At 52.5% G+C, this 27,093-nt stretch overlaps 12 protein-coding genes across 12 annotated transcripts, besides 19 other annotated features; all 12 read right to left on the bottom strand.

Annotated features, from left to right (window-relative positions):
- Nucleotides 1-201: 201 nt before the first annotated feature.
- Tco025E_01909 (PIH1 domain-containing protein 1) lies at nucleotides 202-1,980 on the bottom strand (the record flags this gene model as incomplete). The annotated part of the gene is made up of 1 exon (XM_029368845.1): nucleotides 202-1,980. One exon carries the CDS (start codon nucleotides 1,978-1,980, stop codon nucleotides 202-204), a length of 1,779 nt encoding a protein of 592 aa, XP_029231111.1.
- A 509-nt stretch (nucleotides 1,981-2,489) lies between these two features.
- On the bottom strand, nucleotides 2,490-4,088 carry Tco025E_01910 (HAD-superfamily subfamily IIA hydrolase; the record flags this gene model as incomplete). Its single annotated transcript, XM_029368846.1, has 1 exon — nucleotides 2,490-4,088. The coding sequence occupies one exon, from the start codon at nucleotides 4,086-4,088 to the stop codon at nucleotides 2,490-2,492; it is 1,599 nt and encodes a 532-aa protein (XP_029231112.1).
- Nucleotides 4,089-4,468: 380 nt separating this feature from the next.
- On the bottom strand, nucleotides 4,469-4,921 carry Tco025E_01911 (uncharacterized protein; the record flags this gene model as incomplete). The annotated part of the gene is made up of 1 exon (XM_029368847.1): nucleotides 4,469-4,921. One exon carries the CDS (start codon nucleotides 4,919-4,921, stop codon nucleotides 4,469-4,471), a length of 453 nt encoding a protein of 150 aa, XP_029231113.1.
- An 80-nt stretch (nucleotides 4,922-5,001) lies between these two features.
- Nucleotides 5,002-5,025: a microsatellite.
- A 70-nt stretch (nucleotides 5,026-5,095) lies between these two features.
- Nucleotides 5,096-5,123: a sequence feature (GA-rich).
- Nucleotides 5,124-5,227: 104 nt separating this feature from the next.
- Nucleotides 5,228-5,249: a microsatellite.
- A 93-nt stretch (nucleotides 5,250-5,342) lies between these two features.
- On the bottom strand, nucleotides 5,343-6,119 carry Tco025E_01912 (uncharacterized protein; the record flags this gene model as incomplete). Its single annotated transcript, XM_029368848.1, has 1 exon — nucleotides 5,343-6,119. The coding sequence occupies one exon, from the start codon at nucleotides 6,117-6,119 to the stop codon at nucleotides 5,343-5,345; it is 777 nt and encodes a 258-aa protein (XP_029231114.1).
- A 189-nt stretch (nucleotides 6,120-6,308) lies between these two features.
- Nucleotides 6,309-6,328: a microsatellite.
- Nucleotides 6,329-6,456: 128 nt separating this feature from the next.
- Nucleotides 6,457-6,529: a microsatellite.
- A 1,350-nt stretch (nucleotides 6,530-7,879) lies between these two features.
- Nucleotides 7,880-7,924: a microsatellite.
- Nucleotides 7,925-7,967: 43 nt separating this feature from the next.
- Nucleotides 7,968-11,186, bottom strand: Tco025E_01913 (dynein heavy chain, cytosolic; the record flags this gene model as incomplete). The annotated part of the gene is made up of 1 exon (XM_029368849.1): nucleotides 7,968-11,186. The coding sequence occupies one exon, from the start codon at nucleotides 11,184-11,186 to the stop codon at nucleotides 7,968-7,970; it is 3,219 nt and encodes a 1,072-aa protein (XP_029231115.1).
- Nucleotides 11,187-11,671: 485 nt separating this feature from the next.
- Nucleotides 11,672-11,700: a microsatellite.
- A 70-nt stretch (nucleotides 11,701-11,770) lies between these two features.
- Tco025E_01914 (spindle assembly 6) lies at nucleotides 11,771-13,981 on the bottom strand (the record flags this gene model as incomplete). The annotated part of the gene is made up of 1 exon (XM_029368850.1): nucleotides 11,771-13,981. The coding sequence occupies one exon, from the start codon at nucleotides 13,979-13,981 to the stop codon at nucleotides 11,771-11,773; it is 2,211 nt and encodes a 736-aa protein (XP_029231116.1).
- A 56-nt stretch (nucleotides 13,982-14,037) lies between these two features.
- Nucleotides 14,038-14,058: a microsatellite.
- Nucleotides 14,059-14,100: 42 nt separating this feature from the next.
- Nucleotides 14,101-14,133: a microsatellite.
- Nucleotides 14,134-14,922: 789 nt separating this feature from the next.
- Nucleotides 14,923-14,950: a microsatellite.
- A 204-nt stretch (nucleotides 14,951-15,154) lies between these two features.
- On the bottom strand, nucleotides 15,155-15,661 carry Tco025E_01915 (uncharacterized protein; the record flags this gene model as incomplete). The annotated part of the gene is made up of 1 exon (XM_029368851.1): nucleotides 15,155-15,661. The coding sequence occupies one exon, from the start codon at nucleotides 15,659-15,661 to the stop codon at nucleotides 15,155-15,157; it is 507 nt and encodes a 168-aa protein (XP_029231117.1).
- A 350-nt stretch (nucleotides 15,662-16,011) lies between these two features.
- Nucleotides 16,012-16,037: a microsatellite.
- Nucleotides 16,038-16,381: 344 nt separating this feature from the next.
- Nucleotides 16,382-17,413, bottom strand: Tco025E_01916 (zinc finger protein, predicted; the record flags this gene model as incomplete). Its single annotated transcript, XM_029368852.1, has 1 exon — nucleotides 16,382-17,413. One exon carries the CDS (start codon nucleotides 17,411-17,413, stop codon nucleotides 16,382-16,384), a length of 1,032 nt encoding a protein of 343 aa, XP_029231118.1.
- A 279-nt stretch (nucleotides 17,414-17,692) lies between these two features.
- Nucleotides 17,693-17,726: a microsatellite.
- Nucleotides 17,727-17,759: 33 nt separating this feature from the next.
- Tco025E_01917 (3-demethylubiquinone-9 3-methyltransferase) lies at nucleotides 17,760-18,593 on the bottom strand (the record flags this gene model as incomplete). Its single annotated transcript, XM_029368853.1, has 1 exon — nucleotides 17,760-18,593. One exon carries the CDS (start codon nucleotides 18,591-18,593, stop codon nucleotides 17,760-17,762), a length of 834 nt encoding a protein of 277 aa, XP_029231119.1.
- Nucleotides 18,594-18,845: 252 nt separating this feature from the next.
- Nucleotides 18,846-18,918: a microsatellite.
- Nucleotides 18,919-18,933: a sequence feature (A-rich).
- A 637-nt stretch (nucleotides 18,934-19,570) lies between these two features.
- Nucleotides 19,571-19,591: a microsatellite.
- An 855-nt stretch (nucleotides 19,592-20,446) lies between these two features.
- Nucleotides 20,447-20,481: a microsatellite.
- Nucleotides 20,482-20,580: 99 nt separating this feature from the next.
- On the bottom strand, nucleotides 20,581-21,321 carry Tco025E_01918 (uncharacterized protein; the record flags this gene model as incomplete). The annotated part of the gene is made up of 1 exon (XM_029368854.1): nucleotides 20,581-21,321. One exon carries the CDS (start codon nucleotides 21,319-21,321, stop codon nucleotides 20,581-20,583), a length of 741 nt encoding a protein of 246 aa, XP_029231120.1.
- A 626-nt stretch (nucleotides 21,322-21,947) lies between these two features.
- Nucleotides 21,948-21,972: a microsatellite.
- Nucleotides 21,973-22,338: 366 nt separating this feature from the next.
- Tco025E_01919 (uncharacterized protein) lies at nucleotides 22,339-23,787 on the bottom strand (the record flags this gene model as incomplete). Its single annotated transcript, XM_029368855.1, has 1 exon — nucleotides 22,339-23,787. The coding sequence occupies one exon, from the start codon at nucleotides 23,785-23,787 to the stop codon at nucleotides 22,339-22,341; it is 1,449 nt and encodes a 482-aa protein (XP_029231121.1).
- A 141-nt stretch (nucleotides 23,788-23,928) lies between these two features.
- Nucleotides 23,929-23,973: a sequence feature (GA-rich).
- A 403-nt stretch (nucleotides 23,974-24,376) lies between these two features.
- On the bottom strand, nucleotides 24,377-26,557 carry Tco025E_01920 (putative synaptojanin (N-terminal domain), putative,inositol/phosphatidylinositol phosphatase; the record flags this gene model as incomplete). The annotated part of the gene is made up of 1 exon (XM_029368856.1): nucleotides 24,377-26,557. The coding sequence occupies one exon, from the start codon at nucleotides 26,555-26,557 to the stop codon at nucleotides 24,377-24,379; it is 2,181 nt and encodes a 726-aa protein (XP_029231122.1).
- Nucleotides 26,558-26,949: 392 nt separating this feature from the next.
- Nucleotides 26,950-26,990: a sequence feature (A-rich).
- Nucleotides 26,991-27,093: the final 103 nt, after the last annotated feature.

Genomic DNA, 27,093 nt, shown 5'->3' on the forward strand with positions numbered 1-27,093 from the left:
GGGGGGGGGGGGGTTTCAAGAAGGCACAAAAAGAGACAAGTGAAGCGCGGCGTTGAGGGAAAACGGTAACAAACTGCCTGCACCCCGTTGAGGGCTGGGGGAACAGCGAAAGGGTTGCCATCTCCCCCAGGCATCATCCCTTCAGCGAGCGGGGCACCAGCTGCCATTGATTATGCTTCTTTTCTGCAATCACCTCCCGTGTCAGTCCAAAGCAAAGAGGTACCGGTTGTGAAACGCTACGCCGAGCAGCTTCTCTGACTTCTTTGCAAAGTTGTACTCAACACGTCCTTCTTCCGCTTCCCCCTCTTGAGTTACACCCTTTGCTTCCCCCTCCACTGCCGCCGCCGGGGCAGCTGTGCCAGAATCCACCGTTGGTGTCGGTTTGTTTGGGTCACCTGGCGGCGGCCTCTGCTCGAGCCCCAACTTATCACGAATGTGACGGCAGATGGCATCTACCATGGACGGAGGAAATTTTTCCAGCATCTCATCAACGGAATCCCCCTTGCGGGTTTTGGTTTCTAACCGCTGCAGCATAACACGGAGCTGCTCCGGCGGAAGCTTTTCCACCTCCTCTTTAAGGCTAGGAGGCATCGTTCCCTCCTGCACAGCCGCCAAATTTTCCACATAACTTTTCCGCTCCTTCATAACATGTTCATCCTCCTCCCGCATCCGTTCGACGCGTTTTTTGTGCTCTAGGAGCTCCTTTTCGCGTGCCTCACGTGCCAGACGCCTTTCTTCCTCCTCAACTTCGTCTGCGTCACGCTCCGCCTTCGTGGCGAGCTCGCTCGTCTCGTCCGGAATTTTCACTGCAAGACGCATTTTAAGCATGTGCGTCTTTCGAACAAACTTGGCGTTGGGTGCATCTTCGTCTATGGGAAACTCCAGCGGGATGATCAAAAACGGCGCGCCATCCTCCGCGTCCACGTAAATCAGCTCGACCGACCGGGCCGTGACTCGAACCTCCACCTCGGCGATGGAGGCCACTGTCGGGATAGCGACCTCAACCACATACGCGGCGGGAACATTTTCCCGCAGGTAAGGGTTAAGCATTGGTTTCGCGTGCCTTGACCAATCGTAGACCCCCTCAGTCTCCAACTTTACAAGCGAAGGGATTGTTGCCTCCTCCTCTGGAGTCGTTGCAGACGCCGTGGTCGTTGTCGTTGTCTTCGTAGCCACAAACTGCGGCGGAGGCACAGACTCTGAGGCACTGGCGGTATTTGACGGTGCGTTCGTCAGCTCCTGTATAAGGCTTCCTGTGCCACCGCGGCCTCCCACGTTGGTTGGGGGCAGCGCCGCACCACTGTTTTGGGGAAGACGAATTTCATCCCCCATGGCATTCGCTGCTTTGGGTACAGCAGATAAACGGATCCGTTGTGGTTCTAAAACGCCCTTTGCCTTGAAGTTCATGTTTCTGTACTCCTCCGCATTCAGCGTGGGTTCGCACTTCTGCTTGATCCAGTGGATACAGAGCGAGACGACAAAGCAGCGGAATTCATGGTCCTTTGAGCAGCGTTGCACCGTCGAGGGATTCACAATGACGTCGTACACTTTGCATGATTTTCCGCTCTTGTCGGTGCTCGGCCGCGCCTGGCCGCAACTCAGCGGAATTTTAAACTTCATCTCCTCCGCATTTTCGTCCTCCTCAATTGGAATGGGTTCGGCGATGCGCTCGTGCTGGCACACGTTCAGGAAAATCTTGCCGCCCCCGGCCGTGGTGCACTTGACGCAGAAGCCCGGCTCTGGAAGGACGTACATCCACTGCCCGTTCTCGTCGCTTTGGATTTGCTCGAGTTTGTCCTTCATGGCAGTTCGGCTCTCCTCCTGCAGCTTCGCCTGGATGTCGCGCAGCCACTTCTCACGGCGCGGATCGCCCTCCGGCGGCATGTCCCGGAGGTTTTTCTCCCCGCCCAGAGCTCGCTGGAAGAGCTCCATGAACTGCGGGTTTTTAAGCAGCGCCTCCCCTGCACTCTGAGCGTCCATCACCTAAAAATGCACGTGCCTGTCTGTGCATCGGCCCCGCACAACGCCAGGCACAAGCGAGTTAAATAACAAGGGGGAGAAGGACAGCGCGCACTCCAAGCCGATTGTTCCTTCCGGCTTAGGAAGGCCAAGAAGAAAGAAACGAAGCTCCCACGGGGGAAGCTGCTGCTACAACAACGAGGTGATAGCAAACAAAAACAAAACTCCTTCCATAAGCAGCAGACAAATACACACGCATACAAGGAAAAGACACACGAAAAAAAAGAAAGCATATAAAACGGCCTGCCGCGATGAGCCCTCTCCCATTCGCGCGTACGTGCCCCCGCACGCAAAAAGAAAAAGAAAAAAAAAGGAGAGGGAGGGAGAGAGAACTCCTCCACTCAACGGACGCATTATACACGTCCATTAAAAATGAAAAGCACACACACACACACATTCACGTGCATTAAATGCGCCGATGAAAATTTAGTTAACAACAACAACAACGACGAGGGAGACAACCCCTTTTATTAGTTACTTGTTGGGAAGTTGTATGTCTCAAGGAGGTCTACAGGATTCGGCATTCCATAGTAGGGCTTCTTGTTCTGCAGCATGGCCGACTCTGGAAACGCCAAGAGTTCCCGAAAGAAGTGATCCAGCGTGGGTGCGACGTAGTGGGGCGTTTTGGCGACATTCGCCTCTAACCACTCGAGCTCCACGTCGCCCTCTGCGAGGGTGCGCCGTGCGACGGGGGCAACGCCGATGCCGGAAAGGACATGAACCGACGTCCAGCGGCCACCCCGGGCATTGGCACCAACAATATCCGTATCAATGTTATCGCCCACCATGAAGATGGCGCGGAGGACCTTCGGGTCCCACCCCAATCGCGCGGACACTTCTTCCATGCGACGCTCCGCGAAAGCGTAGGCAATGGCGCGCGGTTTTCCAAACGTTGTCACTTGTAGTCCATGTCCCGTCACACTCTCAAAGACAGCAGACAACATTTCACGGAAGGCACCCTGACCGAGGCGTGGAAGTGGGGCCTCGGTCGCCCAGAGCAAGTCGTCTGATGAAAGAAAAAAGGGAATAGTCTGTGTGCTCGACACATACCGGCCGACCTGCCCCCGTGGAGACAAGAGAACATCCAGTATGGACTGCGCATCACTAAAGACGTCATCTGGGTCATTAAACTCGAAGATAGCCGCTATTTCCGGAAATGGAACCGTACCGGCCTCACACTTCTGTAGTTCGCCCCACTTTTTGTACGGCAGCAACTCCGGATGTTCCGCCTGAAATTGAAGAACAGAGATGGCGCGATTAAAGCCGTACATCTTTGCCACCTCGGCGCAGCGCGGGCAGCCAACGATCAGCACGTTTTGATCCTTGTACAGGGGCGCGAGCAACTGCATCGGGGTTTGGGCAAAAATAATCTGTAACGGATCAATCTCGCATCCGACGAGCTGTGACAATTCCTTTGCCTTTTCCTCTTCGGACTTACCACCACCGTTTGACATGAAAAGCAATGGAATACGCAACTCCATCATCTTACGAACTGCAGTGTCTGAGCCCTCAATGAGTTTGTGTGAGCGGTAAACAACACCGTCAATGTCGAGAACGACTCCAGCCGTACCATGCAATGGCCACTGCGCTTGGCGACCACGAGGCTCAACATACGACTCATACCGGTACGGCAACTTCTGATGCAAATCCGCTAGCAACATTCCCTGCACCGCTGGAGAGTAACCTGTAGCACCCGCCGCGACACTCGACGACTGCAACGCCATTTCGTACTCGCCAAGCGCAGCCATTTGATTGCGTTCAAAGTAAACAATGGGTTTCGCTCCGTAAGGCAGAAAGTTCCGCTGTTGCTTCAAAACGGACTCATTGTGGGCGTGAACTGCCTCGATGCGCCGAAGTTCCGCCGGAGATGGCGCCTCCTCAACGGATCTGCGCTCTGCTTCCTCACGGCGTTCCTTGTGCTTCTGACGCGTGAGCATCGGGTTCGCGCTTTGCATGAGGCCTGAAAAAAACTCCTCCGCAGACTTGCCGTCGCGCTCCCATGGAGGCACAAAGCGCCGTCGCAGTAGTGCTGTGGGACGAAGGATCCCTTTTCTTGCAAGCCGCTGCATCGCTGCGATCCTTTTTTTCCTTCTTTGTCTGCTTCCCGCTTAGCCTCCGCAGGACTCTCTTGCCCCTAATCCCTAATGTTGCAATATTTATGTATTTATTTGTTATTCGCAACGCATGTGCACGCGTGCATCAAAGTGCGAGCGACCAGGGGTAGAAGCAACAACAAAGAAAAACCTGAACACAGCAGGAGAAACTCATTTACATATTTGCCCCATGTTGACACACCCTTCATTTCTTTTTCTTTTTTTTGTTTTGTGATGCAAGGAACCCTGCGAGCATTACGGGTCACACCCGCGCCACTCTTTGAGCTGCCTATTTCCACACCCACACACACAGACGCCTCCTCGGAGAAGGGGGTGGTGCAGGCGGTTCACTTGCATCACACCTGTCCTCGGTGTTTCGCTCCAACAAGCAGCTGCTTCATTTTGTAAGCGCTGCCACTAATGGCGAGGGCGCGTTCGTAGCTGCCGTTCATTTGCCGCAGAAGCTCCGTCGACGGGAGTTTTGCCTTCGCCTCGAGTGACTCCTTCACAACGAGCATCGCCTCCTCCACGACACTAAGCAGGAGGATAAGCATGAGGAGGAGCGCAAAACACATGTAGTTCGCCAGCGTCATATATTTGATCGTCTCCAGGCACGACAGAAGCAGCACCGCCTCCGAGAAAAGCTCCGAAGACGAGAACAGCGCCAGCGGACCCGACAAGGGGGGCGCCAAGAGGGCGGACACCGCGCTGCCCCAGCTGGTGAACAAAAACACCGCCAAGGCAATCGTGCCGGCGATGAGGCCGCCCGTGGTGACCAGCATCCTCGCCGCCTCGAGCGGCTTCACCATCGTGGGCTATTGCTGCGAAACACACGTAAGCAGAGGTGCACAAGAGGAAAAGAAAAATGGGAAAAAAGTTTTTAAAAGGCAATAATAGTAGTAATAATAATAATGCTGCGGAGTACACCATCAAGAGCTATCGACGTACATCGAATGAACGCCCATAGAGATGAACCACGCACCGAGACACGGAGAGAGAGGGAGAGAGAGATACAATGAAAGCCAAAGAACAACAAACAAAAAAAACGGGTCTCAATAGTATCCAACTCATTGCTCTTCATCTAACGACACCACCACAGAAATGGGCCTGCTGATGAGATAGAGAGAGAGAGAGAGAACAAAAAGAAAAAAAAGGGAGGTGACGTGGTTCCGCGAAGAACACAAAATTTTATTGTTGTTCTTTTTTTTTGTCACACGCACAGAGAGGGTTTCAGATGAGACGCTTCGACTTGAGGTGCTGATGGAAGCCCTGAATGTAGTCTTGTGTCCGTCGCGCCACTTCGCGCTCCTCATCGTCCTTCGCTTTGGCCCCCAGCCACTCCGTCATGTCGGTTCCTCTAGCCTGACCTTGAAGCATACCCCGCTGCAACTCCACTCGGCGAACCTCGTTCCTGGACTCCGACACCGCAATGGCGCGCCGCTTCCAAAACTGCTCGTGGAACACATTGGCCTCCTGCTCTAGCCGAAGAGGATCCTTGCGCCGCAGCACTTCAATGTCACTCAAAAGGTCTCGCGTACGTTGGTCAAGGAGGTTTTCTCCCAGCTGCGCCTGAACCACCGTCTTCAGCTTGGACAATCGATAACGAGCTAACAGCTGTGACCCGACAAAAAGAAAGACGATACCAACAAACCATTTGTGGAAATCCGTGATAAACCAATACCAAGAGGCGATGTGGTTCGCCGGGTGAATATACACGGCCTTGGTGGTGTTGCTCAATACCACAATGTTGCGACGCTTGCCTGTTGCACTGGGAGTCCCAAGAGCATCCGTTTTTGCCTGCGCCTCTTCCTTCTGGTTCTCCCCCTTTTCCTTCGCCTGCGCCTTCTCGCGAGGCGTGTCCCCACCTGATGAGGATGCGGACGTCGACTCCTCTACGCCTTGAGCGTACGTGGCCTGCCCGCGAAAGGGGGCGGCAAAAGAGCCCACAACGGCGGCAGCAGTTGCGCCAGTACGCAAGCTTCGGCTGAGAAGAACAAGGCGCCTCATTGCTGTTCTACTACCCAGGCGAGAGAAGTGACAATACCTCGCACTCTCAAATAGATGTTACCTCACTTTGCCACGTGCCACCAGAGGGGGGGAAAAAAAAGCAAAAGTCAACACAACAGCAAGACCAGGCATGGGAACGCGCGTGCGACGGCTGCAACAACCCAATGCAGAAGCTACCCCCCCCCCCCCAAAAAAAAAAAAAAAAAAAAGTAAATCCTACACGATCTTCTCTGCAGGAAAAGGGGGTGGAGAGAAGAGGCTCCCAGTAGGCCTATGCATATGAGGAATTCCCGCCTCGCGGCTCCCTGCCTGCGGGACAGGCGATAGGGGGAAGAGTAACGACAACAACAACAACGAAAACAACAGCCATAACAACCGCAAAAACTACGAGAAGTAAACATAAAAAAACAGGTGACGCTATGGTTGCCAAAACACTTCTCCCTCGAGCCTCAAGAGGAAAGAGTACGTCCAATAGCCTTGCAGGTGTTTGGCGCCAACGCACATCCGCAACGAACACGTACATGCGGAGCTACGGGAGGAATAGCTCCCTTTAGGCAACGCAATGAAATAAAAAGGTACAACAACGACAAGCAGCTCCTGGCGGTTGGGATTGTTGGGAAACTGTCAACGGCAACACCAGTCGGATCACGCGGCGAATGCAGCGAGCCTCGCGCCGTGAACGATAATCCCTCGTTTCAGCCGTGCCACTGCAGCCTTCCCATCCCTTCATCGCAGCTCCCCCCGCCATTCGCACAGAGCGTGGCGTCCGTACAAAATCACCACCACCGAGGCGCTTCGAAAGGCACGCACATACGTCACAGAACGAAAAGTAAAATAACAGGGGGAAAAAAAAGGGTAGGGAGGCAATCAGACTGCGCTTCTGCACGGACCCCTCCCTCCCCCCCCCAAAAAAAAAAAACACGAGCAGCCCTGGAGGAAGTGTGGGACGCGGCACTTGTGAGCTGGCGAGCCGTCACGGAGGCAACAAACACCGTCGCCCTCACAGAACGCCTTGTGAGGTTGGCACCAAATGCATAGAGCCAGACACGCGGCAAACCCCCACATCCCCACTCACCGCAGACACGCCCACACGCACTCAGTGACAGAAAGTTATTTCAAAACCGCGGTTACGCACTACAGACGCGGGGCTTAAACAAGCAACAAAAAAAAGGTTGACGACGGTGAACCACACACGCAGTCAAATGAGGCCTACAGAGACGTAATCAACACCACGAAGAAGCATTAATGGTAGATTGTACCTATTGCGCATGTGAAGAGCAAGTATACATACACACGCATATGGAACCAACTAAGAGTACCTATACAGGCAAATTATCAATCATCACGTCTTCAATATATACATAAACTACGACAAATCACAGACGTCATCGCCGAGCTCATTACAGGAGGAACAGGAAAAGGTAAAGCAAAACAGCTCCACAACGCAATGGAGCACGAGTCAACATAAATGCAAAATATACACCAAGAAACTTCTTCATCTTCGCTTCTCTCCTTTGCAGCAATCAATTGAAGTCAAAGGCCTACCTTGAGTACAAAGAGTGGGACTACAAAAGACGTATACAAGTTGTTCCACCCCTTCAGCTCAATTCCCCCCCCCCCCTCTCATTTTATTTTACATGCTACTTTTTTCGTCTTTGCATTTTTTTCTTTCGTCGCATAATCCAATCTGTACATGCAGTGTAGTACAACACAAACTTAAGAAATGTGTAGCATCACCGTGAGAAAAAGGAATCCATACATTTGTCTTTTATTTTTCTCTTTCGTTCTCTTTCTTTTTTTTTTTTATATTCCGTCTCGCAGTGCCGGGGGTAGCAAGTTCCACTGGTTTTACGCCTCCAACAAATACGGTTTTGATCTCCCGCCACCTGAGTGCTTAGCCTCACGTCGTAGACGTGCCATGTTGGTGCGCAAGTCCTGCAACTCCTCTTCCTTCTCGCGCAGTTTCCGCCTTAAGGAGTCAACCCCTTCCTCCGGGGAAAACCGGCGAGCGTACAACCTTTCCAACTCGTAGTAGTTACACTCCTCTAAACGAGACGCAATATCTTCAGAGGGCATCGTTGGGTCATGACGAAGGTCAAACGAGGCGTAAAGGCTCGTGCCTTCATCGTGGTAGTTGAGGTTCAAAACGTAGTCCTCTGGTACGTGGCAGGCGGCAGCGACGCCGCGTGCGAGTGCCTTTGCCAGAGCTTCAGGAGTGTCAGCAATGACGCGACCCCAATCGTCACCCTTAAACTTCTTCCAGTGCCACGTGGTGTATTGGGAATCGGTGGTGCGGAGGCACCACCGTTCATCGTGCATGAGCGCATCCTCCAAGGCATCTGCGGCCGTCTTCAGACATGACTCCAACATTTTCGCGTCAGCAGACTGTGCATCACGCTCCTCCTGCATGGCAGCACAGGAGGCCTTCAGTCTTGCGAGGTAGTCCCGCAAGGCCTGGAAGGGAGTCCCTTCCTTTTTTAACCCCTCAGCCTCCAACAATTCCTCCAACTGCCGATCGTACGCGGCAATGATGCTCTGCAGTTCCGCGATCTGCTCACGGGCATCACGATCGCCGCTCCCGGAGCCACTTCTCCTAGATCCTTTGGAACCGGAACGCGCAGTCCCCGACCGTGCCGAAATTTCGTCTTGTAGTTCCCGATACCTCTCCTTGAGTGTCGCATGTCTCTCCACTTCCTGCTTCAGGTCCGATTTCAGCCCGGCATTTTCCTCCTCCAACAACTGAATCTTTCGCTGCTCCTGCAGAAGCATCTCTTGAATCAACTCGCGATCACGCATTTCCTCTACAAGGCGATCTCGCAAAATAACAACATTGTCTTCAGGCAACTCTCTCGAAGCCCCAGAAACTTCTGAAGTGGAGAGTCGCCGTACCGGAGTGCCAGTGCGAAGAGGAAGACGACGGAGCGTCGTCTCGTGCGGCGAAGCCAGATTTCTTGGGGAGCGTCGCGAGGGTGACGCCCTCGACAGCTCAGGGGACCGCGAACCAGAAAGCGTCTTCAGCGCACGCTTCAGCGCACGCCGCTGCCTTCTTTGCCGTTGGTGTTCCTCCTCCTCCTCGCTGTTGTGCGCAAGCGCGTCCTCAAGAATCGTCACTGTTTTCATTTGACGCCCCTCATGCATTGAAAGCTCGTCACGCACCAAATTCAGCTCTCGTAGGTACTCCTGCTGCATGTCCGCAATTGCGGCATCCTTGGACTTCCGCAGTTCAAGTAGAAGAATAATTGACCATTTCCGCGCCTCGTTCGCAGCCACTCGCATCCGACCAACCTCTTCGTCATGGTGTAGGCGAAATTGTTGCAATTCCATCATGGAGGCGTCGTCAGGGATGGGTCCCGACTCTTCCCGTGCCTCTCTCCGCATTTTTTCTCGCATCCAATGTAATTCTTCATCGTGGTTAGTTTGCATAGTGCGGAGGGCGCGCTCCTTGTCGCGAAGAGCCTCCTCTAACTCTCGTACTCGCATTTGCGCGGCTGCAAGCTGCACGGCATCGCCCTTGCCGCGGAGGGAAGCGCCGGCACCAGCGGCGATAGCCCGACGGAGTATATTGTGCAATGCAGTGGTGTACCAAACATGCTTCTCGTAGATGGCCTCCAACTCACGTATTGCGATGCGTTCCCGTTCCATTGACTGATCGCACAAGACTTTTTTCGCATGCGCCGCCTCACGCGACTCACGAAGCTTTTGGTCAGTAGAGCCGGCATCACTAACAGGCGATCCAAACCTCACACGCCGCTGCTTTCCCGACGCAGCGGAGCGGATGCGGGCAAGCCGATCTCGTTGAATCGTCATGCTGTTGAGTGCTGACATGGAAGCCGACGTGGGCGCAACAAACCTGCAGAACACAGACGAACGGACAACTACTGCCGCCTCATCACTGCGCACAAACGAGACTTCGCCAAGGTCCTGAAAGGACTGCAACGCATAGCGTACATTCTCCTCATCGTCCTGGTCACTACTTGTCCTTGTAAAGTTGCTGGGGTTACGGCAAAAGCGCAACTCCCGCTTCTTCTGCCTCGCCTCCTCATCCAACTCGGCCAAACGCCCCTCAACGGATTGAAGCATTGCACGAGCTTCATAGAGCTGAACTTCGCCTTCCACCCACCTTTGCATGAGCGCCGCAAGATGACTAGTTGCCTCCATGTACGCATATGTAAAGTGCGGGTTAGTTAAGAAGCGCTGGGTGATAATGTCGGCTTGCTCCTCATCCAACCTAGACGTAGCCGGCTCTGACAGGCTTTCCTCAAAGGCTTCCGAGCACAATACGCGCCGCATCTGCTCCCACTCTTCTTCACTTCGTTCCACCAACAATTCAATACTTAGAAGCGAAAACACTGCCTGCACTGCCAGTCGCAACACATTGGGAGGCTTTATCAGCTGTCGCAGCGCGCTCCGCTGCTCTCGAACTGTCAACCTTAGCTTTTCCCGAGCTGACTCAGCTGCCTTTTCGGCTTCCACGACATCCATCGCGTACGTTTCCCGCGAAAGCGCAGCCTTTTCCTCCTCAATTGCCTGCAGCCTTCGAAGGACGTCATGTTGTGCCGGATCCTCGTACCGACCCGCCTTGGTCGCAGAATCGCTTTGTCGTTGTACGCCCTGTGTGTCGAGGGCAATTCTCCAATACGCCAAGGGGACAAGGTTAGGGTCCGTGCCCATGGCGTCGTTGTCGTCGTCGTTACCGACGGCATTGCCGGTGTTATTGAGAGATGCCAGAACTGTACCAATGGACCAATTCCACCTTCCGTCTTCTGAGACAAATTCGTACCCAACGATATCGCCCACAGCCAGGGACGAAGCACTGTCTATGCGCTCAACGCGGAATCCGGTGCTATCCCTGATGGCGCTCTTATCAGTTCCAGTTGGCGCGGCAGAAAAACGCGTGTCAGCGTCTCCGCCGAAACCTCTGCGCCAGGGCTCATGTGCGTCACGACGCAACGGGGGGGAACGCAGCTCTGAACGAGTCGCGTCGGTGTTCGCCCTGTCGCGGCCTTCACGGCCATTTGGCAATGGAGCGGCGGTGTTGCCAGGGCTGTAGTAATCCTCCCTTTTCATCCGGCCAGCCTGCACTTGCCTCTCGTCGTTTGTGTCTTTTTTTTTGTTCAGCCTCGTTCTGCTAGCGAGTCTTGCGACAAAGCGTCTCCCGCACCCACAAAGCTGTGAGAGACACGCAGAAGAGGCAGTGGCCAGCAAAGGAGGGAAAGTATAGCAAATACGAGAAAAACGGAGTGGCACACACATCACTCGTCTTTGTACGCCTGCGACCAACGCAAACTAACAGGAGCAGTCATAAAAATACGTAACAGTGACAGAAATGCACGCACACGCACAGGGCCAAGCACAGTCAGGATAGGAAAATATCACATGGCGCTTTATATGCTATTTCCCGGACGTGTGTGAGTCATGGTGGCAAGCACCCACTCTTATGGGGTAATGGCACGGGTAGCCCCTCTGGCCCGTATGCATCGTTTCCGTTTTGATTCGACACCCGTAGATGTGTAGCTTTCTATAAAACCGCGCCACAGCAAGAGGGAGAGAGAAAAAAAAATAATAATAATAGTAACAAAAAAGGCCTTTCCAGGCTGGAAAGAGGAGATACAAATCTATGCGCCCCTGTGCCGCAGTAAGAGTACATCTCACTAAAAGTAAGCGCTTGGAGCGGCCGCCGTTTTTGCCATGGTTCCCGGTATTTTTTCCACGAAGGACGCCGCATTGGCTACGGGGTTCGCCTTGTCACAACCATCGTTGAAGAAGTTTTTGGTGGCAAACATTTGGCTCCTCGCATTCAACGCCACATTGACTGCCGCCGTATCCAAAGGCTGACGCGTGTACTTCCCGTTCATGACGTGACTCTCGGAGGCAGTAGACAGTTTTGCCATACCGCTACCAGGGGCGATTCCCGCCCCGGCCTCAAAACCATTTGCGGCGTTGTTGGTTGCGGGGCCCGCCGCAGCTTGTGACGCCTTGCCAACATACTTCGGCTCACCCACCACAACGCCGTGCGGATTGTTGTCAGATCCATGCACCCCATTCTGAGAACGCGCTGCGGGCACCCCACGCAAATCGTTGGTTCCGTCTGAGGGTAACCAACCCGCCGTTCGCGCGGTGGTCACGGCATTCTTATTGAACTCCCTGTAAATGTCATTTGCCGTCGACCCAAGGCTGTTACTGAGCCCCATGCCAAGTCCACTGCTGAAATTGTTACTGGTGCTAGTGGTAGCTAAGACAGACCAGTGTCGTCCATTTACACTGGTGCTTCTCTGCAGGTGAATAAGGGCATCTTGACTCTGCTTCAACTCCTGTGCAAGTTTCTCCCGCGCTGCATCTGTCTTCCCCAGCTGATCGCGCAGTTCAGTGATTTTGTCCTGAAGGACCCGCCCCCGTTCTGCCGAGGATGCTAACTCGTCTCTCAGCCGGGTAACAGTGTCCACCTTGTCTTGTAGTAGAGCCTCCTGGCTGCGTAATTGACTACGCATCATGCGCTCTCGCTCCTTCGCACCTTTTATGTGATTTAACTGAGTTGCAATGATATGATGTGCCTTTTTTAGTGACACCTCGTTCTTTTTGTTCTGCTCAGTTAGTTGTTCATTTTGTGAGGTAATGATACGTATGTAGCCGTCCTGCTTCTGGTACTGCTCCCGTAGCGACTGGACCTCATCATCCCGTGACTTTAGTGTCTGCACCAAACCACGCACGCGCTCTTGCAGCTTAACGGAATGGAGCTCATTGTCAGAGATAGAGCGGGTGGCGTTTGAGCGAAAGTTCTGAAGCTCATGGTTAGAGGAACGAAGCTCCTCCAGCTCCCGCGCCTGGGCGTGGCATTTATCTCCAGCCACGCGCAGCTGCGATTGCAACGCCACAATGGAGGACTCTAGCGAGGTCACACGTTTGTTGGCCTCCTGCATACTCTTGTCCTTTGTTCGCACATCCTCCATCAGTCGCGCCTGGACCTCCTCCGCTTTGCCCGTTAAACGACGGAGTTCAGCCTCCATGGAACTGCGGAGTCGCGCAAGTTCGTTGGCGTGTTCCTCGCGCAGCTGACTGACGCTGGACAACTGATTCTTTTCCGACTTCGCCACCTCAAGCCTCAGCTCCTCCCGCAACGAGTCACAGCCTTCCTGCAGTGTCGCCACTTCACTCTTCAATGATTCGATATTCGCAGTTGCCGCCGCCGCGGCGGAGCGGTGCTCCACAACCGCCCGCGTGTACGCCCGTTCGAAGTGTTGAAAGCGCTCCGCCAGGTACCGCTTCTGCCCCGCGTCGCCCTGGCGCATCAACAAGAGCGAGATGTGTTCCACCGTACGGAATTCCGTCCGTTCAAGAACCCGCAGCATCCCGCGCAGCGTGTCCCGGTTGTCTACGACAAAGCAAACCGAATACGGCATGGCTCCGTTAACAATACCGTTCAGCATGGAGACTAGGTACCTGGGAAACCCACTGAAGTCCACAAGAAGCTCCAAGCGTTGCTTGAATGAACCATAGTCATCCTCAAGCAGCTCGAGCTCGAATAAAAAGAACGGGTCCGTAGGGTCCGTCAAACGCACACACACCTTTCGCGAAAGGCTGTTCACTCCACCACGCCCTGTCTGAACAAAGACGCCCAGCTCGCGACACACCTCCTCACGATCCTCCAGCTTAATATACACAGGAATAAGAATTTCAAGCAACACTGTGTCCTCAGGGGCCACTGACCCTGCCGTCTGCCGTGCAGGTACAGCCGACGTTGAGGATGCCATTGCCGCCGCCTTGAAGGGGCCACTCATCGTCGACACATCATTCAGTTGGCTGCGGTATAAATCTCTATGCGTTGTCATGTCGCGCAAAACACTCACATCGCCACTGCGCGTCATCTATGTGTATACGTGTTCTATGTAGCTATGTAACGGGATAGGCAAAAAGAGTAAATTGTGTGTGTGTGTGTGTGTGTATTCCTTTACTTCTTCTGCGCTTGCCGCTTCAAAGCCAGCGATCCCTCTCTTTGTCGCTCTCTCTCTCTCTCTCTATTGGACCCTCGCACCCGCAGCCGTCACACTGCCTGCTTGTGCGGCGCCCGTTCCCCCTCCAGATGCTACAACGGCAACAAGAAAGAAGCGTCAAGATGATAGTGGCAACCAATAAGAAAAAAAAAAGAGGAATAAAAATAGCACCAAAAAGAAGGCGTAGAAGATGGACCCGTTCCGGAAAGAGCCGGTGCAAAAATAGAAGAAAAAAAACTACGTTTAGAAAGACAATGTGGGCGAACAAAAAATCAAACCGAATTATGGCAATGATGTATTCAATATCATTTTGAGGCCGGCCTGCGAAGGCGGGGGGAGAAGGATTCCTTCGGGAACCGATCGCCAAGAAGAAAAATAGTTTCAGAGAAGGCAAGAAGAAAGAGAGAAGGGGGAGAAGCACAACCGCATGGTCATGTTCTGCCTCACGTCCCTCAACCATCTCTCTCCCTCTCCCGCTTGGCATTCTGCGTCGCCGCACACCCTTGTGCGCCTCGCCCTCCCCGCCCCCTAGAATCGCACAGCAGACACCTACACAGTGTGCCCTGCTGGGACGCACGAATTCAGTCCCCCCAAACAACAGTAGTGAAATACAAGAGGCTTAAAAAGAGGGAAAAACGCTACCCAGCGACCGTCACTGCCATCATGCCAAGCATCGTCTCTCCCTCACCTGTTCCCTCCCCACGCTGTACACTTAATTCATCATGTTTTGTTTTTTTTTGTTTGTTTTATTGCTTCAATGTCCATATATATATATATTTCCTCTTCTGTTTGCTTCCGACGTAATAATTGTGTGGCTTCTCTTTTCCTTTCCTTTTTTCCTTTGATGTTTTTATTCTTGTCGGCGTCAAACTTCTGTGATAGGAACAGTAGCTTTTGGGGAGAACCAGCGTTGCTGCTATTGCCTTCCTCTCACCTCATCCCATCGTCGGCTGTCACATGCTGCGTGCCTCTTTTTTTTCTTTTTCTACTCCAGCCTTTGTGCAGAGGCGAGAATCCGTCGCTCCCCACCTCCAACTCTTCCTCAGTCTAGTTCCCGTTACGGTTGTCATGCACAAAACGACGGCGCAGCGCCGTGTCCCGCTGCTGGCGGACACTCGCGTCGCTGTACCCTTCTTCTCCCACTACGTCGCTGGCAGCTCCAAACGCAGTTCGTCGGGACGCCTTAATATGCTCATCAAAGGACTTGCGTGCGGTGGTGCTTGAGACACGGTCGGCCACGTAGTCCACTGTCGTCTGGTAGTAGGGGGTCTCGCTCAGTGCCATGGCTACAAAGAAGAAGAGGACCGCGTTGCGAGCCAGTGTCAGGTGCGCTACCTTGCTTTCGGGGTCCTGACGCCACCTGCGGCGAAACCAAGAGACGACAGGGACTTCCCAGTTCTTTGGCAACCACCAGTCTGACGTGTCGTGCAGGAGCACCACGATGGGGATACCTGCGGCGATAGTGAGTGCGAGAGACTTGCTACGGATGACTGGAAGGTTCAGGGTCTCCGCCTGATGCACAAGTGAGCTGACGGTGAGAGCCACAGTATCCATAGTTTTTTATTCTTTTTTTCTTTTTACTTATTATTTATGTGGCGGTGTGTCTCGGTGTTTATTTTTCCTTTGGCTCTGCCCCCTCACGTTATTATGATCGACTGCTCTCGGTGTGACTAGGGGAAATGCACAGCGGAGGGAAAATAATAATAATAAAAACAATGGGGAGAAGCATCAGCAAAGTGAGCAAATAGAACATTAAAGTGTGGCGTCAAAATCGCCACCGTCTCCCCTGCTCGCGTCCGCAATGTCCCCTGCGTCGGTGCTGCGGCTCCCGACTCTCGCTATAGCTACTGGAAGGGGAGGCATCCATGGTGGGGGTGGTGGCGCAAGCAATCATCGTCAGGAGAAATAACAATAATAATCAACTAATAATGTGGTGGGACACCTCTTCTCACGTTTCTTTTTCGCCTCGTCAGTTGCCTTCACTCTCCTTCACACGATGCACAACACAATTCGCCGCTCAGAGCAGCAAACAGAAGTCGCTAGATATATATCGTCACACGTTCCTCTTCTTTTCAGTTAGCTCCTGTCAAAGGCAAAAAAACAACAACGCAGCGGAACAGTCATCATCTCGGTAAATCCCTCGCACCCGCCGTTCGGCGTTCCTCACCCAGGGATGCAGGGCGAATACAGTAACAAAAAAAAAAAAAGGTACCAGGCATGTACTAGAGCAAGTTGGTAGGTGCATTTACTGGAAAAATAACTTTGCAGTCCCCTTTATTGATTTGATACAAGGCGACGGCCAAGCTGCGCGCAGTCGTCACATATTTTTGTCGCGACATTAAAGCCTAAAGCTGGAATCACAGCTTTTGTCATGCTACAGGTATCACATACTAAGCGGCCGCAGCTTCGGCAATGATGGCGGGAGAAGCGGCCAATTCCGGTGTGACAAATCATGCACTCACTGGAAGAGTCGTCCGGTTGCCACACCTTGATGTGTAGACGCGTCCGTCGCAGACACAGTGGACAATCCCACGCCTTTGGCGGCACCATAAATTTTGTGGCACACCTAGGGCACTTGGGTGTATACGTTCGGTTAAGAAGCTCCTTCGTGGCCGCAGGTGGGGCCTTCAGCTTGTGCTCGACGTGCTTCTGCTCAATGTTTTGATTGCAACCGCCAAACTCTAGAGGGTGGCTGGCAACATATTCCTCCCAGGCCTTTTTTTGTGAGGTTGAGTTTCCCGCCGCATGTTTTTGCCGCTCCGCCTCTAAAGCCTCCTGCTGCTCCTGCAACTCCCGCTCACGGGCCTCTCGCCGCTTCCGCCTCTTCTCTGCCTTCCGCTGGCGCTCCTCCTCCTCCGCCGCCCGCATTGCGGCCTCCTCTGCCGCAGCGGCAGCTGCAGCCGCCTCTTCCTCGGCTTGCTCCTCTCGACGTTTGCGACGTGCCTCCCGTCGCTCACGCCGCGCCTCCGCCGCCTGCCGTTCCGCCTCTTCTAGCTCCTCCTGCTCGCGCCGCGCACGCTCATCCGCCTCTCGCTCCAGCGCAAGTTGCTGTTCTCTACTGTGTAGCTCCAGCTCACGGCGTGCCGCCTTCTCCTGCCGGGCCTTGAGGGCTGCGCGGAGCTCGTCCCAAATTTCTTCGGCGTGACGGTCCGACGACATCTCCCCGTAAATCTTTGCCATGTCCTTCACGGAGACGTATTCGAGCAACGCCATGTCCTCGTCCGTGTAGCCGGCCCGCAGCGACCTCAGGAGCCGCTGCACGGGCTCCCCGAGGTCCTCGAAACGGATTGTCCCTTTGATGGTCATTAAAGTCTGCCCCCACTACCTTGCGCCAAGGCCACATGCACCGCGTGTCACAAAAAAAAAGAATGAATAAAATCTGGATGCTCAAGACCAAAAAGCAAAAAGAATTTAAAAAAAATAATAATGAAACATCTACCAGCCACGCCATACGGAACTCCAAGCGAAAAGCAAGGGTTCACACATTCCCACCGCTTTCAGCCGAACACCCTTCTCTCAACTCCGCCGTTCTCTAGTAGAAAAAAATAAAGGACTACGAGGGACAGGAAAGAAATGCAACTAATGTTTTTTTTTCTTTTCTTCCTCTCATTCCTTTCTTCGTGCCTCAAGCAGCTCATCGTCCCGGCATAAATTACGGAGTGGGGTTTGACGTGGGGGTCGCCATCTTCAGTCCGGACCAAAAGTAGTGCCCCGTATCAAACCGCTTTGAAAGCGAGAAGCCAAACTGCAGCTGCCGAGTGGCCAAAGACATTAACACGTCTGGCCACGTCACAATGTACTGAAGATCCACTTGAAGTAGGTGATGCTGTTGTGCACACCTAGAAAGGTCCTGGGGAGGAACAAACTTTGACCAGTCATGCGTACCTGGCCGCACCGCTCCTGTGAGATACTCAGCAACAGCAACGTGGCTAATAGCTGTTCTAATAGACTTGTCCATCGTAGATATAATAAGCATCCCGCCCGGGTTTGTCGCGTTGCAAAGATCTTGCAAGAAGCCCGGTGCGTCATCAACGTGTTCAATAACCTCCGAGGCGACTACGAGATCAAACTGCTGCTTCTCTTCAGCTACAATCGTGTTGAGGGAAACGTGGCGATATGCAAGCGAGGCCGCAGCGTCCTGTGAGGTGCAGGATGCCACTTCACGCAAGGCCTGCTCCCGACGCTGCTGCGCCACATCAATGCTCTCCTCACACATGTCAATTCCAAGTACGTTGCCACCCAATCGCACAAGACTTTCGGAGAGAATGCCTCCGCCGCAGCCCACGTCAAGTATACGCATTCCAGGCGTGATACCAGACGGGGCGAGAAAATCAGACCGCTTTGCAAAGTGCTTGCATGTGTTGGATATGTACTGCACCCGAAGCGGGTTGAAGGCATGCAAGGTACGGAGCGGGCCATTTGGGTCCCACCAATGACTTTGAAGCTCACGGAACTTTGCGATTTCGGCAGCCGATACACCGCGCATTTCCCACCACAGATGCTACTCACTATAAACACGAGGAGTGGGTCGGAGAAAGTCGGAGAGAAAGGAGGAGGATGAAAGAGAAACGGATGCGGCCGCGCAAAAGTGGAAATAAATGTAATCGCGTGCATACGTCTTTTCATGTGTGCGCGTGTTGCGCAACTTAAGCCAGTTATTTATTGATCCAGTTTTGTCCCTGCATCTCCGTGGGAAAAATAAATAAGCGAATTGCAGCAACGAGACCAGGTGAAAGAAAACAACAACAAAAACAGGCGAAGGAAACTTGGCAAAAAAGAAAACAACAACCACAACAACAACAACGCAACAAAGCGGAAAACAAAAAGTAAATTACTGAATGAAAAACACAGCGAGGGTTTAAAATCCGCTCCCACTTTCTCTCTCCCTTTGCGCCGAGTCTGTCCCAGTTCATGGGGCAGAAACAGAGTGGGCGGAGGGAAGAAAGGAAGGGATGCCACCCCCAACCCTCACGTCGTCTTCAACCGCCTCTCGCTTCTTCCTCACCCGCCCAGCAGACGCGCGACATTAGCCGGTTGACTGGGGCCACGAAAGTGTGTTTAAAAAACTCTTTTTCTTTCATGCGCACCTGCTGCGAACTGCGGGCACAGAGTTGGGTGCAAGGATGAAGTTTGGAGAAAAGGCGATCAAACAAATATATATATATATAGAGGCACCGTAAATACGCACATAAAAACACATCCTAAGGAAACGCACACATCCACGAAGAGAAAACTTCGACAGAGGCACATATGTGTGGGTGTGGGTGTGCATATGCAATGCACTCTGTTGCACAATTCTTCTTTTCTAGCTGTTGGAGTTCTTTTCTCCGTTTTTATTTTTTTACTTTATTCTGAGCATTGTCTCAGTTAACTAGGGCAGTCAAATGGTCTGCTGGCGGCTGTCTCAGGTCGCCGCTTGCACTTCCCTTCCCCGCTCTCGTTCTCCCTCCCTTTTTTTTTATTCTCCTCCTCCTCCTCCTCCTCTCGGGTGGCCCTCACTTCCTTTCGCGCCCGCCTTCGCCGTCAAGTTTCGCGGCGGACTGCCTCCCAGGCGCACGGGCGGCAGCAGCGCGAACATCGTCGCGGCAGCCAACCGCTAGCGGCACCCCAGGCGAGAGAGAGAAACGCAGTGGCACACTGGGCGACAGAAACAAGACAACATTAAAAAAGGACGCAAGCACACCTAGACGGATAGAGTGGAGAGAGTTAGCACAACCAACTTGCATCCGGTGTGGAAGGGCGTCTGGAAACAAGAAGCATGCGATCGCAAACAAATCAACGAATCCAGAAAACAAACTAAAGCAGAAGAAAAACAAATACCATTTAAAGCAATAACAGCAGCTCGTCCGTTTTTCTTGTTGTTGCTGTTTTTTTTTTCGCCTCTTGGAGCAAGGGTTCATTGAATATCCCTTGGACACCTCCAGCATCGGTGCAAGTGGCAGGCAGCACACAGGTGGACCGAAAAAAAAAAGCACGCACACACATACAGAGAGAAAAAAGAAAATGGGAGAGTGCAGCGTTGCCGATGACGTCCCGACAACAACAGCAATAACAAATAGCGCAAGCAAACTCAAATAAGGTAGCTCAACTGCTTCTCCTCCTCCTTCACCACTGTCCACATACAGAAATGGGGCATAACAAAACTGCTTTGTTTTTGTCTTACCCCTTCTCACTTACCTAATTCCATGCTTCGTCTGTGTGACACAGCTGAAATAAGTCTAATGAGCTCCGCACAGAAGGCGCTGCTTAGAGAATGAAGATAGTCAACAAAATTGTCATTCCAGCTATTACTCTCCACCAGCGCTTTAGCACACCACAATATCTCACTCCAGATGCCAGAACAGCAAGACAACAACAACAACAAGAAAAAACAAAAGAGTGTTGTTGTGTGTAATGTCTGCATTATCAGCATCCATTTTTTCTTTCATTTTTGCACCTGCTAGTTGCCCCTCGCCGCCCGTCAACTGCATTAACTAGAGAATGCCCAACGCAGAGGCCCAGGATTCCTTCTTGTCGGTGATGCCCAGGAGTGTCTTGTCGGTGATCATCTCGGGGCGCACACTCGCGCGTCGGAGACGCACAAGCGCCTCCATCGCCTCCTTGTTCTGAAGGCAAGGCTTCAAGGCGGCGGGGCAGTTGGGGTCGCCCATGATAACATCGAGGACGGCAGAACGAAGGATCATGTGCGAGACGCCGCACTCAGACCCTTCGATTCGAGACGTAAATGGCACCTTCAGCAGCCGCCTCTCTTGCTCCGCATTCGAATCCCGCGCAGAAGCCTGCAATTGTTTTCCTTTGATGTCTTCGCGCATCTCCGAGCGCTCGCCGTAGTCAGCATTGGGCACAACGGGCCTCTTGTCACGCGGCGCTATCCTTGGGGTGGGCGCAACGACCGGAGGAGCCCACCCCAAGAAGGGCCGGGTGTGCTCCAGCGTGTAGAAACCTTTGAAATTGCATGGGTTACACACCGCATCGCTCACGGAGGATGTCGCCACCTTAACGTCGACAAAGTCAAAACCACTGAGAATCATAATAAAGAAGTCCTCAATAAGTCTGGCGTCACCTACTTTGCCGTTGACTTGACAGGTAAAGTCGCTATCACCGGTCCGAATGCTGTCAAAAACTTGACTGAAGCCGTACGTATGGAGTTCCGGCCCAACAATGCCACGGCAGAAGGGACTCCAAAACCGCTTCATCACACTTCGCAGACCCATTGAATTGGCTCCCTTGTGAATCGACCCGTAACAGCACTGTGTGTAACAAGACATGATGGTACTATTACCAGCCGATGAGAGCTCCTCCTTTTTCTCCGCCTACAACCCTTTACTCACTTCAACTTTTTCAGGGGTTTTGGGAGAACGCGAGGGAGAAACGGGTGTGAAGAGACTTGTTGAGTGCGAGATTGAATTTGTGTTTTTGTGCGTGTGTTTGTATAGGGGCAAAAAATATATACGGTCACCTCCAAAAAGACGAATGGGCGCTTTCTTTTTCCTTTCTTTATTGAAGCGATGGCAAAGGGGCCTTTATCCTCTTCTATATCCTCCGCTCTCGCTCTCGCTCCCGCTCCCTCTAGTTGTGTATAGAGCACCCAGTAAGGCGCCTTAGGTTTCGCTGTATCCCTTTGCTGCCCAGTAAAAAAAGAGAAGTGCGGGAGCAAAAAGCCTAAGTGACCCGACATGTAAGGAGGAGTGATGGAGTTCAACAAAATAACAGCAAAAAAAAAACAATAATAAATGGACCACCTCTCTCGCCGTGGTGAGCCGCCACAACTCGGAGGTAGCACGACGGAAGAAAAAGGAGAAACCCGCCGCGCGTGCCTGGACCCCTCCTTCGCAGGAATACTCACACACACACACACACACACATGTATATATGAAATGTACAAGAGAGGGGTTACGCCAAAGTGCAACCTGCAGTTTTGTAGAGATACGCGTTGAAAATGAGCGGGGGTCCTCCGGTCACAACTCCGCAGGGAGGTGTGGAGATCACAATGTATTAGCACCTAGAAAGATTGAAAACGAAAGCAAAAACAAAAACTGTCCAGCGCCAACCAGTTACATAGAGGGAACAGAGCGGCAAGCGTCAGCAAAATGTGGGCATCGGCATTCTTTGGCTAACATGTCGCTCTGCATCTTATGGTCCTCCTCCTCCTCTTCGCAAGACTCATGTGCAGGAGAACCGACGGGAAAAAAATATGTGACGAAAAAAAAAAGATGACGCGTCCACTAGCCTCATTTCTTTGACCATACGTAATGCTTCTTCCTAAGCTTTCGTCGTACGCTGGCGTGATGCATCTCAAGGACACGTTTTCCCCACAGTGCCTGTGCGTCCCTCATGTGATCCAAATTATTTGGGTTCGTGCACAGGGTCTTGTATAGAGCAGGCTCCTCTTCCTCTGGCGTCGCGGTCCTTCGCTCCTCGCCTGGCAAAGGCGACATCATCTTTGCGGACCGCGTTAGACGCACCGCGTACACGCCTGTTCGCTTAAACTCCGGGGTGTAAAAAACAAACTCTGGCGCGTTCCACAGGAACTCCACCTTTTCTACAAGCTGGTCGTAATCCTCACCCGTAATAGAACTGCAGTAACGTAAAACAGTCGAGCCATGTGACACATTTAGAGGGTCCGTCTCCACCGCAGTGTTTTTAAAGAAGAAGGGATGATGGCCCGTTGGCCACGCCGCGGAGGTGCCAGTAAACAACATCACCACGAGCAGGACCCCGTTTGGCCCTAAAAGACGCAAGCCCTCACGAATCAACGCGCAGGAGTCGTTAACAGGAAGCTGGTGCAGAATTCCATGAAGCAACACGTGGGTTGCCGATCCATCTCTAAGCGGGGAAACCCCACTATTTACGATACGTATATGCTCTTGATACGACATTGCATCCGCGGATAAAGCAGGAACCGGCTCTACACCGTAGCAGCGTAATCGACGCAAAGGATCCGGTGGACAGAGGCTAAAAAGAAGGTTGGCATTCCCAGTCGCAAGCTCCACTAGAACAAATCGTTTGGCCTGTTTTCTTGCGCCTTTTGCATTTTCCAGCGCACATGCGGCCAGTATCGCCTCGGCAGAAGGTACGCGACATGCACGGATATAGCGTTCAATACGAGCCACCAAATGCGCAAGACCGAGGGCCGACAGCACCGCATTGCCTTGATGCACCAGATTCGACGGAGATATTCCTCTGTGATTGACAATTATTAGCCACGGGTGCTTCTCATCTCTTTTGGCCTTCGTGTAGCGAACTCCCCAGATATCTTTCAACGCCTTCATGTTCATCGTTGCGTCATCAAGTATGCTGCAAGCGTAACCCGCAACGCACTGAAGGGCAAAGCCCTGGGGACAGCGAGTCACACCGGCGTCCTGCAGGAGTGCTCGCACGCTGGCGCATCCTTGGCGACCGAGCACTTTCATTGAGGCCTCCAACGAGGCGGTGAACGACAATGAAACCGGGAAGTGGCGGTACATTTTGACGGAGCAGCGCTCGCGAAGCGTCACGGGGACGGGGACGGAGACGGGCGACCCTCCCGACGCCGTCCATGACTCCTGCACCAGTGGGGATAAGAGCCAGACGACCACAAATGAGATGACGTACAACATGACGATAAAGAATAAAAGCCAGCCAAAGTTACGCTTCACCTCCCAGCTCAGGCATGCGAGCCGGGGTCCTCGGCGAAGCATATTCCTCCCTCACTACCTGCCCTAGCACACAAACACAAAGAGATGCAAGCCAAGCCAGGGAAGCGGGGACAAGAAAAAAAACCGCGCATGCACTCCCCCGTGTTTACAGGTAGTCCACTCTAAGAAGCCCCACTCCCACACGAAGAAGACGAGGCGGAGGAGGGAGAGGGAGTAGGGGGGGGGGGATTGCAATATATCTACTTAGTGCGCGCCTACAACACCTGAAGGAGAGGATAACGATCATGAAAATTCTTTAGAGGAAACACTACAAAGTAGACAGGGGCGTGGAAAGAAAGAAACACACCCACCGAAAAAAAAATTAAAAACGCATAAAAAAAATGCGGCCCCAGGATCACTGGTGCTCCCATTTTACCCTTCCTAGTGCTCCTCCATCGCCTTCTTCACTCACGAGTGTGCGGTGGCGGCAGGTGGCGGCAGGTGACGCCACCGAAAAACCGTGACCGCTCACGTCGCAGGCAGCAACCGACTCCGTCACAGTTACTCCCTACCACTCAACGCGCTCGCCACTCGCCACCGACGCAGAAAAGCAGGGAGGCAACGTCCCCTGCCTCAAACACAGGACGGCAACTCACCTAAACAGTGGGCCGTTTGTGTAGCTAGCCCCATCACGCATAATAAAGAAAATCAAAACAACGATGTACATCGCCCAAACGAGTGAATATACCAAAGGCCCTTTTGACATGAGATCCCGCGTTAAGAGAACGGTAACGGTCAGGTTCACCGCAAGAGCAAATACTGCGACGATGAGACCCAACGCCACCATTTTATTCAGAAATGAGAAGGGTCGTAAAAAGCGTCTCTCAAATTCAGATTGTGTGAGAGCCGGATCATGTTGACGGGTGAGTACGGAAATGATGTCCTGCTTGTCACCATCGTAAAAGTTCTGTTGAAGCCAACGGCGCGATGAAATAAGGACTGTCTGTTGCAGAAAAAACCGTCCCAAGGTGCCCTTGAGAAGTAAGTGAAGAAAGTGAGGTTCACTCCCAGCATACAATTGAGAAAGTGCTATGCCCTGTTGAGCCCAGAGTTTCTTGCATAGTTTAATGGATTCTTCATATGTTTCCTCTTCCGTCTCAGAATCCTCTGTCGCGTTAGCACCACTACCATGATTATTATTCATTATATGTTTCTCACCACGCACGTAGCGAATCATCCGCGGAAGCACATCAACCGCAAGCATGGACTGGACGAGATTGGTCCGGTCTAAACAGTCAAGACAATTCACACGAACATAGTGCTCTTGTTGATGCGTTTGCCTCCAGACTAGGGAAGAGGTGTGATTTGCCTCCACATCCGAATGAGTATCTTCCTTACCCAAGGGCCGACCGCACCACTGCGAGAAGTCGACACGTTTTGCCTCCCCCTCCATACCACCATTGAGAAGTTCATTTACACCTTTAAGGATCTCGTCGTACGACAGCTTACTTTTCAGTCTACCCTTTAAATCATACTTGGTGTAGTGAACATCAAAGGAGATGTCGCTTCTGACATCCGACTCACGAAACTTGGTCACTGCGAAAGCAAAGGCCTCTGAAAGAGGACGCTCCACTTCAGCAAGGGATGTCGTGTCAAGACAGTGAAGCGTGGAGGTGCCCGGAATAAGTCTACTTAACAGTTTTAGATGTGAACTCAGTTCAAATACCGCATGACCAGGCGATGCAATGTTGATCTCCGGCATGAGGGCCAAATTTGCTCGTTGGCTCCAATAAAGTGGGATGGACCCTCGAACAACCTGGTAGGATGCCATTCTTCTCTCCCCATTAAAAAATGCGGTTGTCGCATCATTGCCTTGCTTTTGTCTTTCTGCGGAAAACACCCACAGAGTCGATATGGAGAAATTGGCACTGATGCCAGTGCCCGCCAAGTCCAACCCACGCCGGTTGTAGCGTGTACCGGCCCAACGGTAGCTGAGGCGGTTGATGAGCAGCAACTGGACGCCGTCCGCGGGTGCAGGGGGCATGGCAACAACACCCCTAATAAACACCGGCACGTAAGAGAAGACAGTTCCAGCAGGCAAATGCAACGACGCGAATGCGTGAATTAATGGGGCATTCCATTGAAAAGCGTGCTGCGAGTGATAACTAACGTGGTTCTCTCTAGAAAGGGAACCCCTCTCGTAATCAGAGTTATTCTCCGCGGAAGAGACCCCCAAGTGATGTGCCGTCGGGTCCTCAACCAACTCACTTGGATCCAACGCCAAATTAACTGTCGGAGAATAAAAAAAATACGAACCTCCTGAATGCTGTTGTGACTTGGTACAGAACAAATCAATCAAAACACAATATTTAGCAACGATGTCCTCCGAGAGCCCCTCAGAAGAAGGAGAAAATGCATTCTGATGTTCCCCATCATCCTCTTTCAAGGTGTCTTGAACGGGTGACCCCATCCGTGGCGAGGGCAGGCGCATCCAGGCAAATCGTTTGACAGCGAACACCTCATGTGTTTCAGACAAAGGCAGCGTCGCCACGCGTTCCTGTTGTGCAACATACAACAGGATAGATGTGCTCCTGAGGGGTAGAACACCGTACAAGGCGCAGCATGGAACTTTCACCGTGCCGCACTCCAAGCCCGCAGCAGCAGTTTGCTCCGAAGCGAGAAGTGGCGCCATGTCACACGCATCCCGTCGCAGAACAACAAACCGTTGTTCCTCCTGTGCCCATTCCAAAAACGGTAGCTGCTCGTCCCGCGGACAAAAGAAGACGCGGGACCCCACCGTCACAATGTCGCCAGAACACCGCTGCGCGGACATGACGTCGGCTGCTCCCGCCCTCAGGAAAGACGCGGTGAGAAGAAGTGGAAAGGGGCGGAGGGGACGCGGGGCAGAGAGTACCTTAAACGCAGCACTTCCTGCACGCAAAGGAGGAGACACAAAAGCCAGATGCAAAAAGAGGCAAGGATGAGAGACGCCGCCCAACAACTTACCACCCCACAAACACTCGTGAAGAACGAAAGCGCAGCAGCCGGCTCGGGAGAAGCGGGGAACACACACAGATGCGACACTCCCTCACGTACGCAGAACGATGACGGAAAACCAACTGAGAACGAAATAGCGCTCAAAGAAGAACAAGAAAATATAGGGAAAACAAAGAGACGCAGCATCAGAGGGTAAAAAAGCTAACAAACAAAAAAGTGTAATATCACCAAGAAAAAAAAAACGCACACAACAAACTACAAAAAAAAAAGATGGAAACAAATTCCGCTAAAAAAAAAAGTACTAGTACAGAGCAAAACATTGCCCAATTTCATATGAATAGAAACAAAAAAAACAACAATTATGACAAAAAC

The sequence above is a fragment of the Trypanosoma conorhini genome, assembly GCF_003719485.1.
Source record: "Trypanosoma conorhini strain 025E chromosome Unknown Tco_14.4_contig_00069, whole genome shotgun sequence".
In the NCBI taxonomy this organism is placed as follows: Eukaryota; Euglenozoa; class Kinetoplastea; order Trypanosomatida; family Trypanosomatidae; genus Trypanosoma; species Trypanosoma conorhini.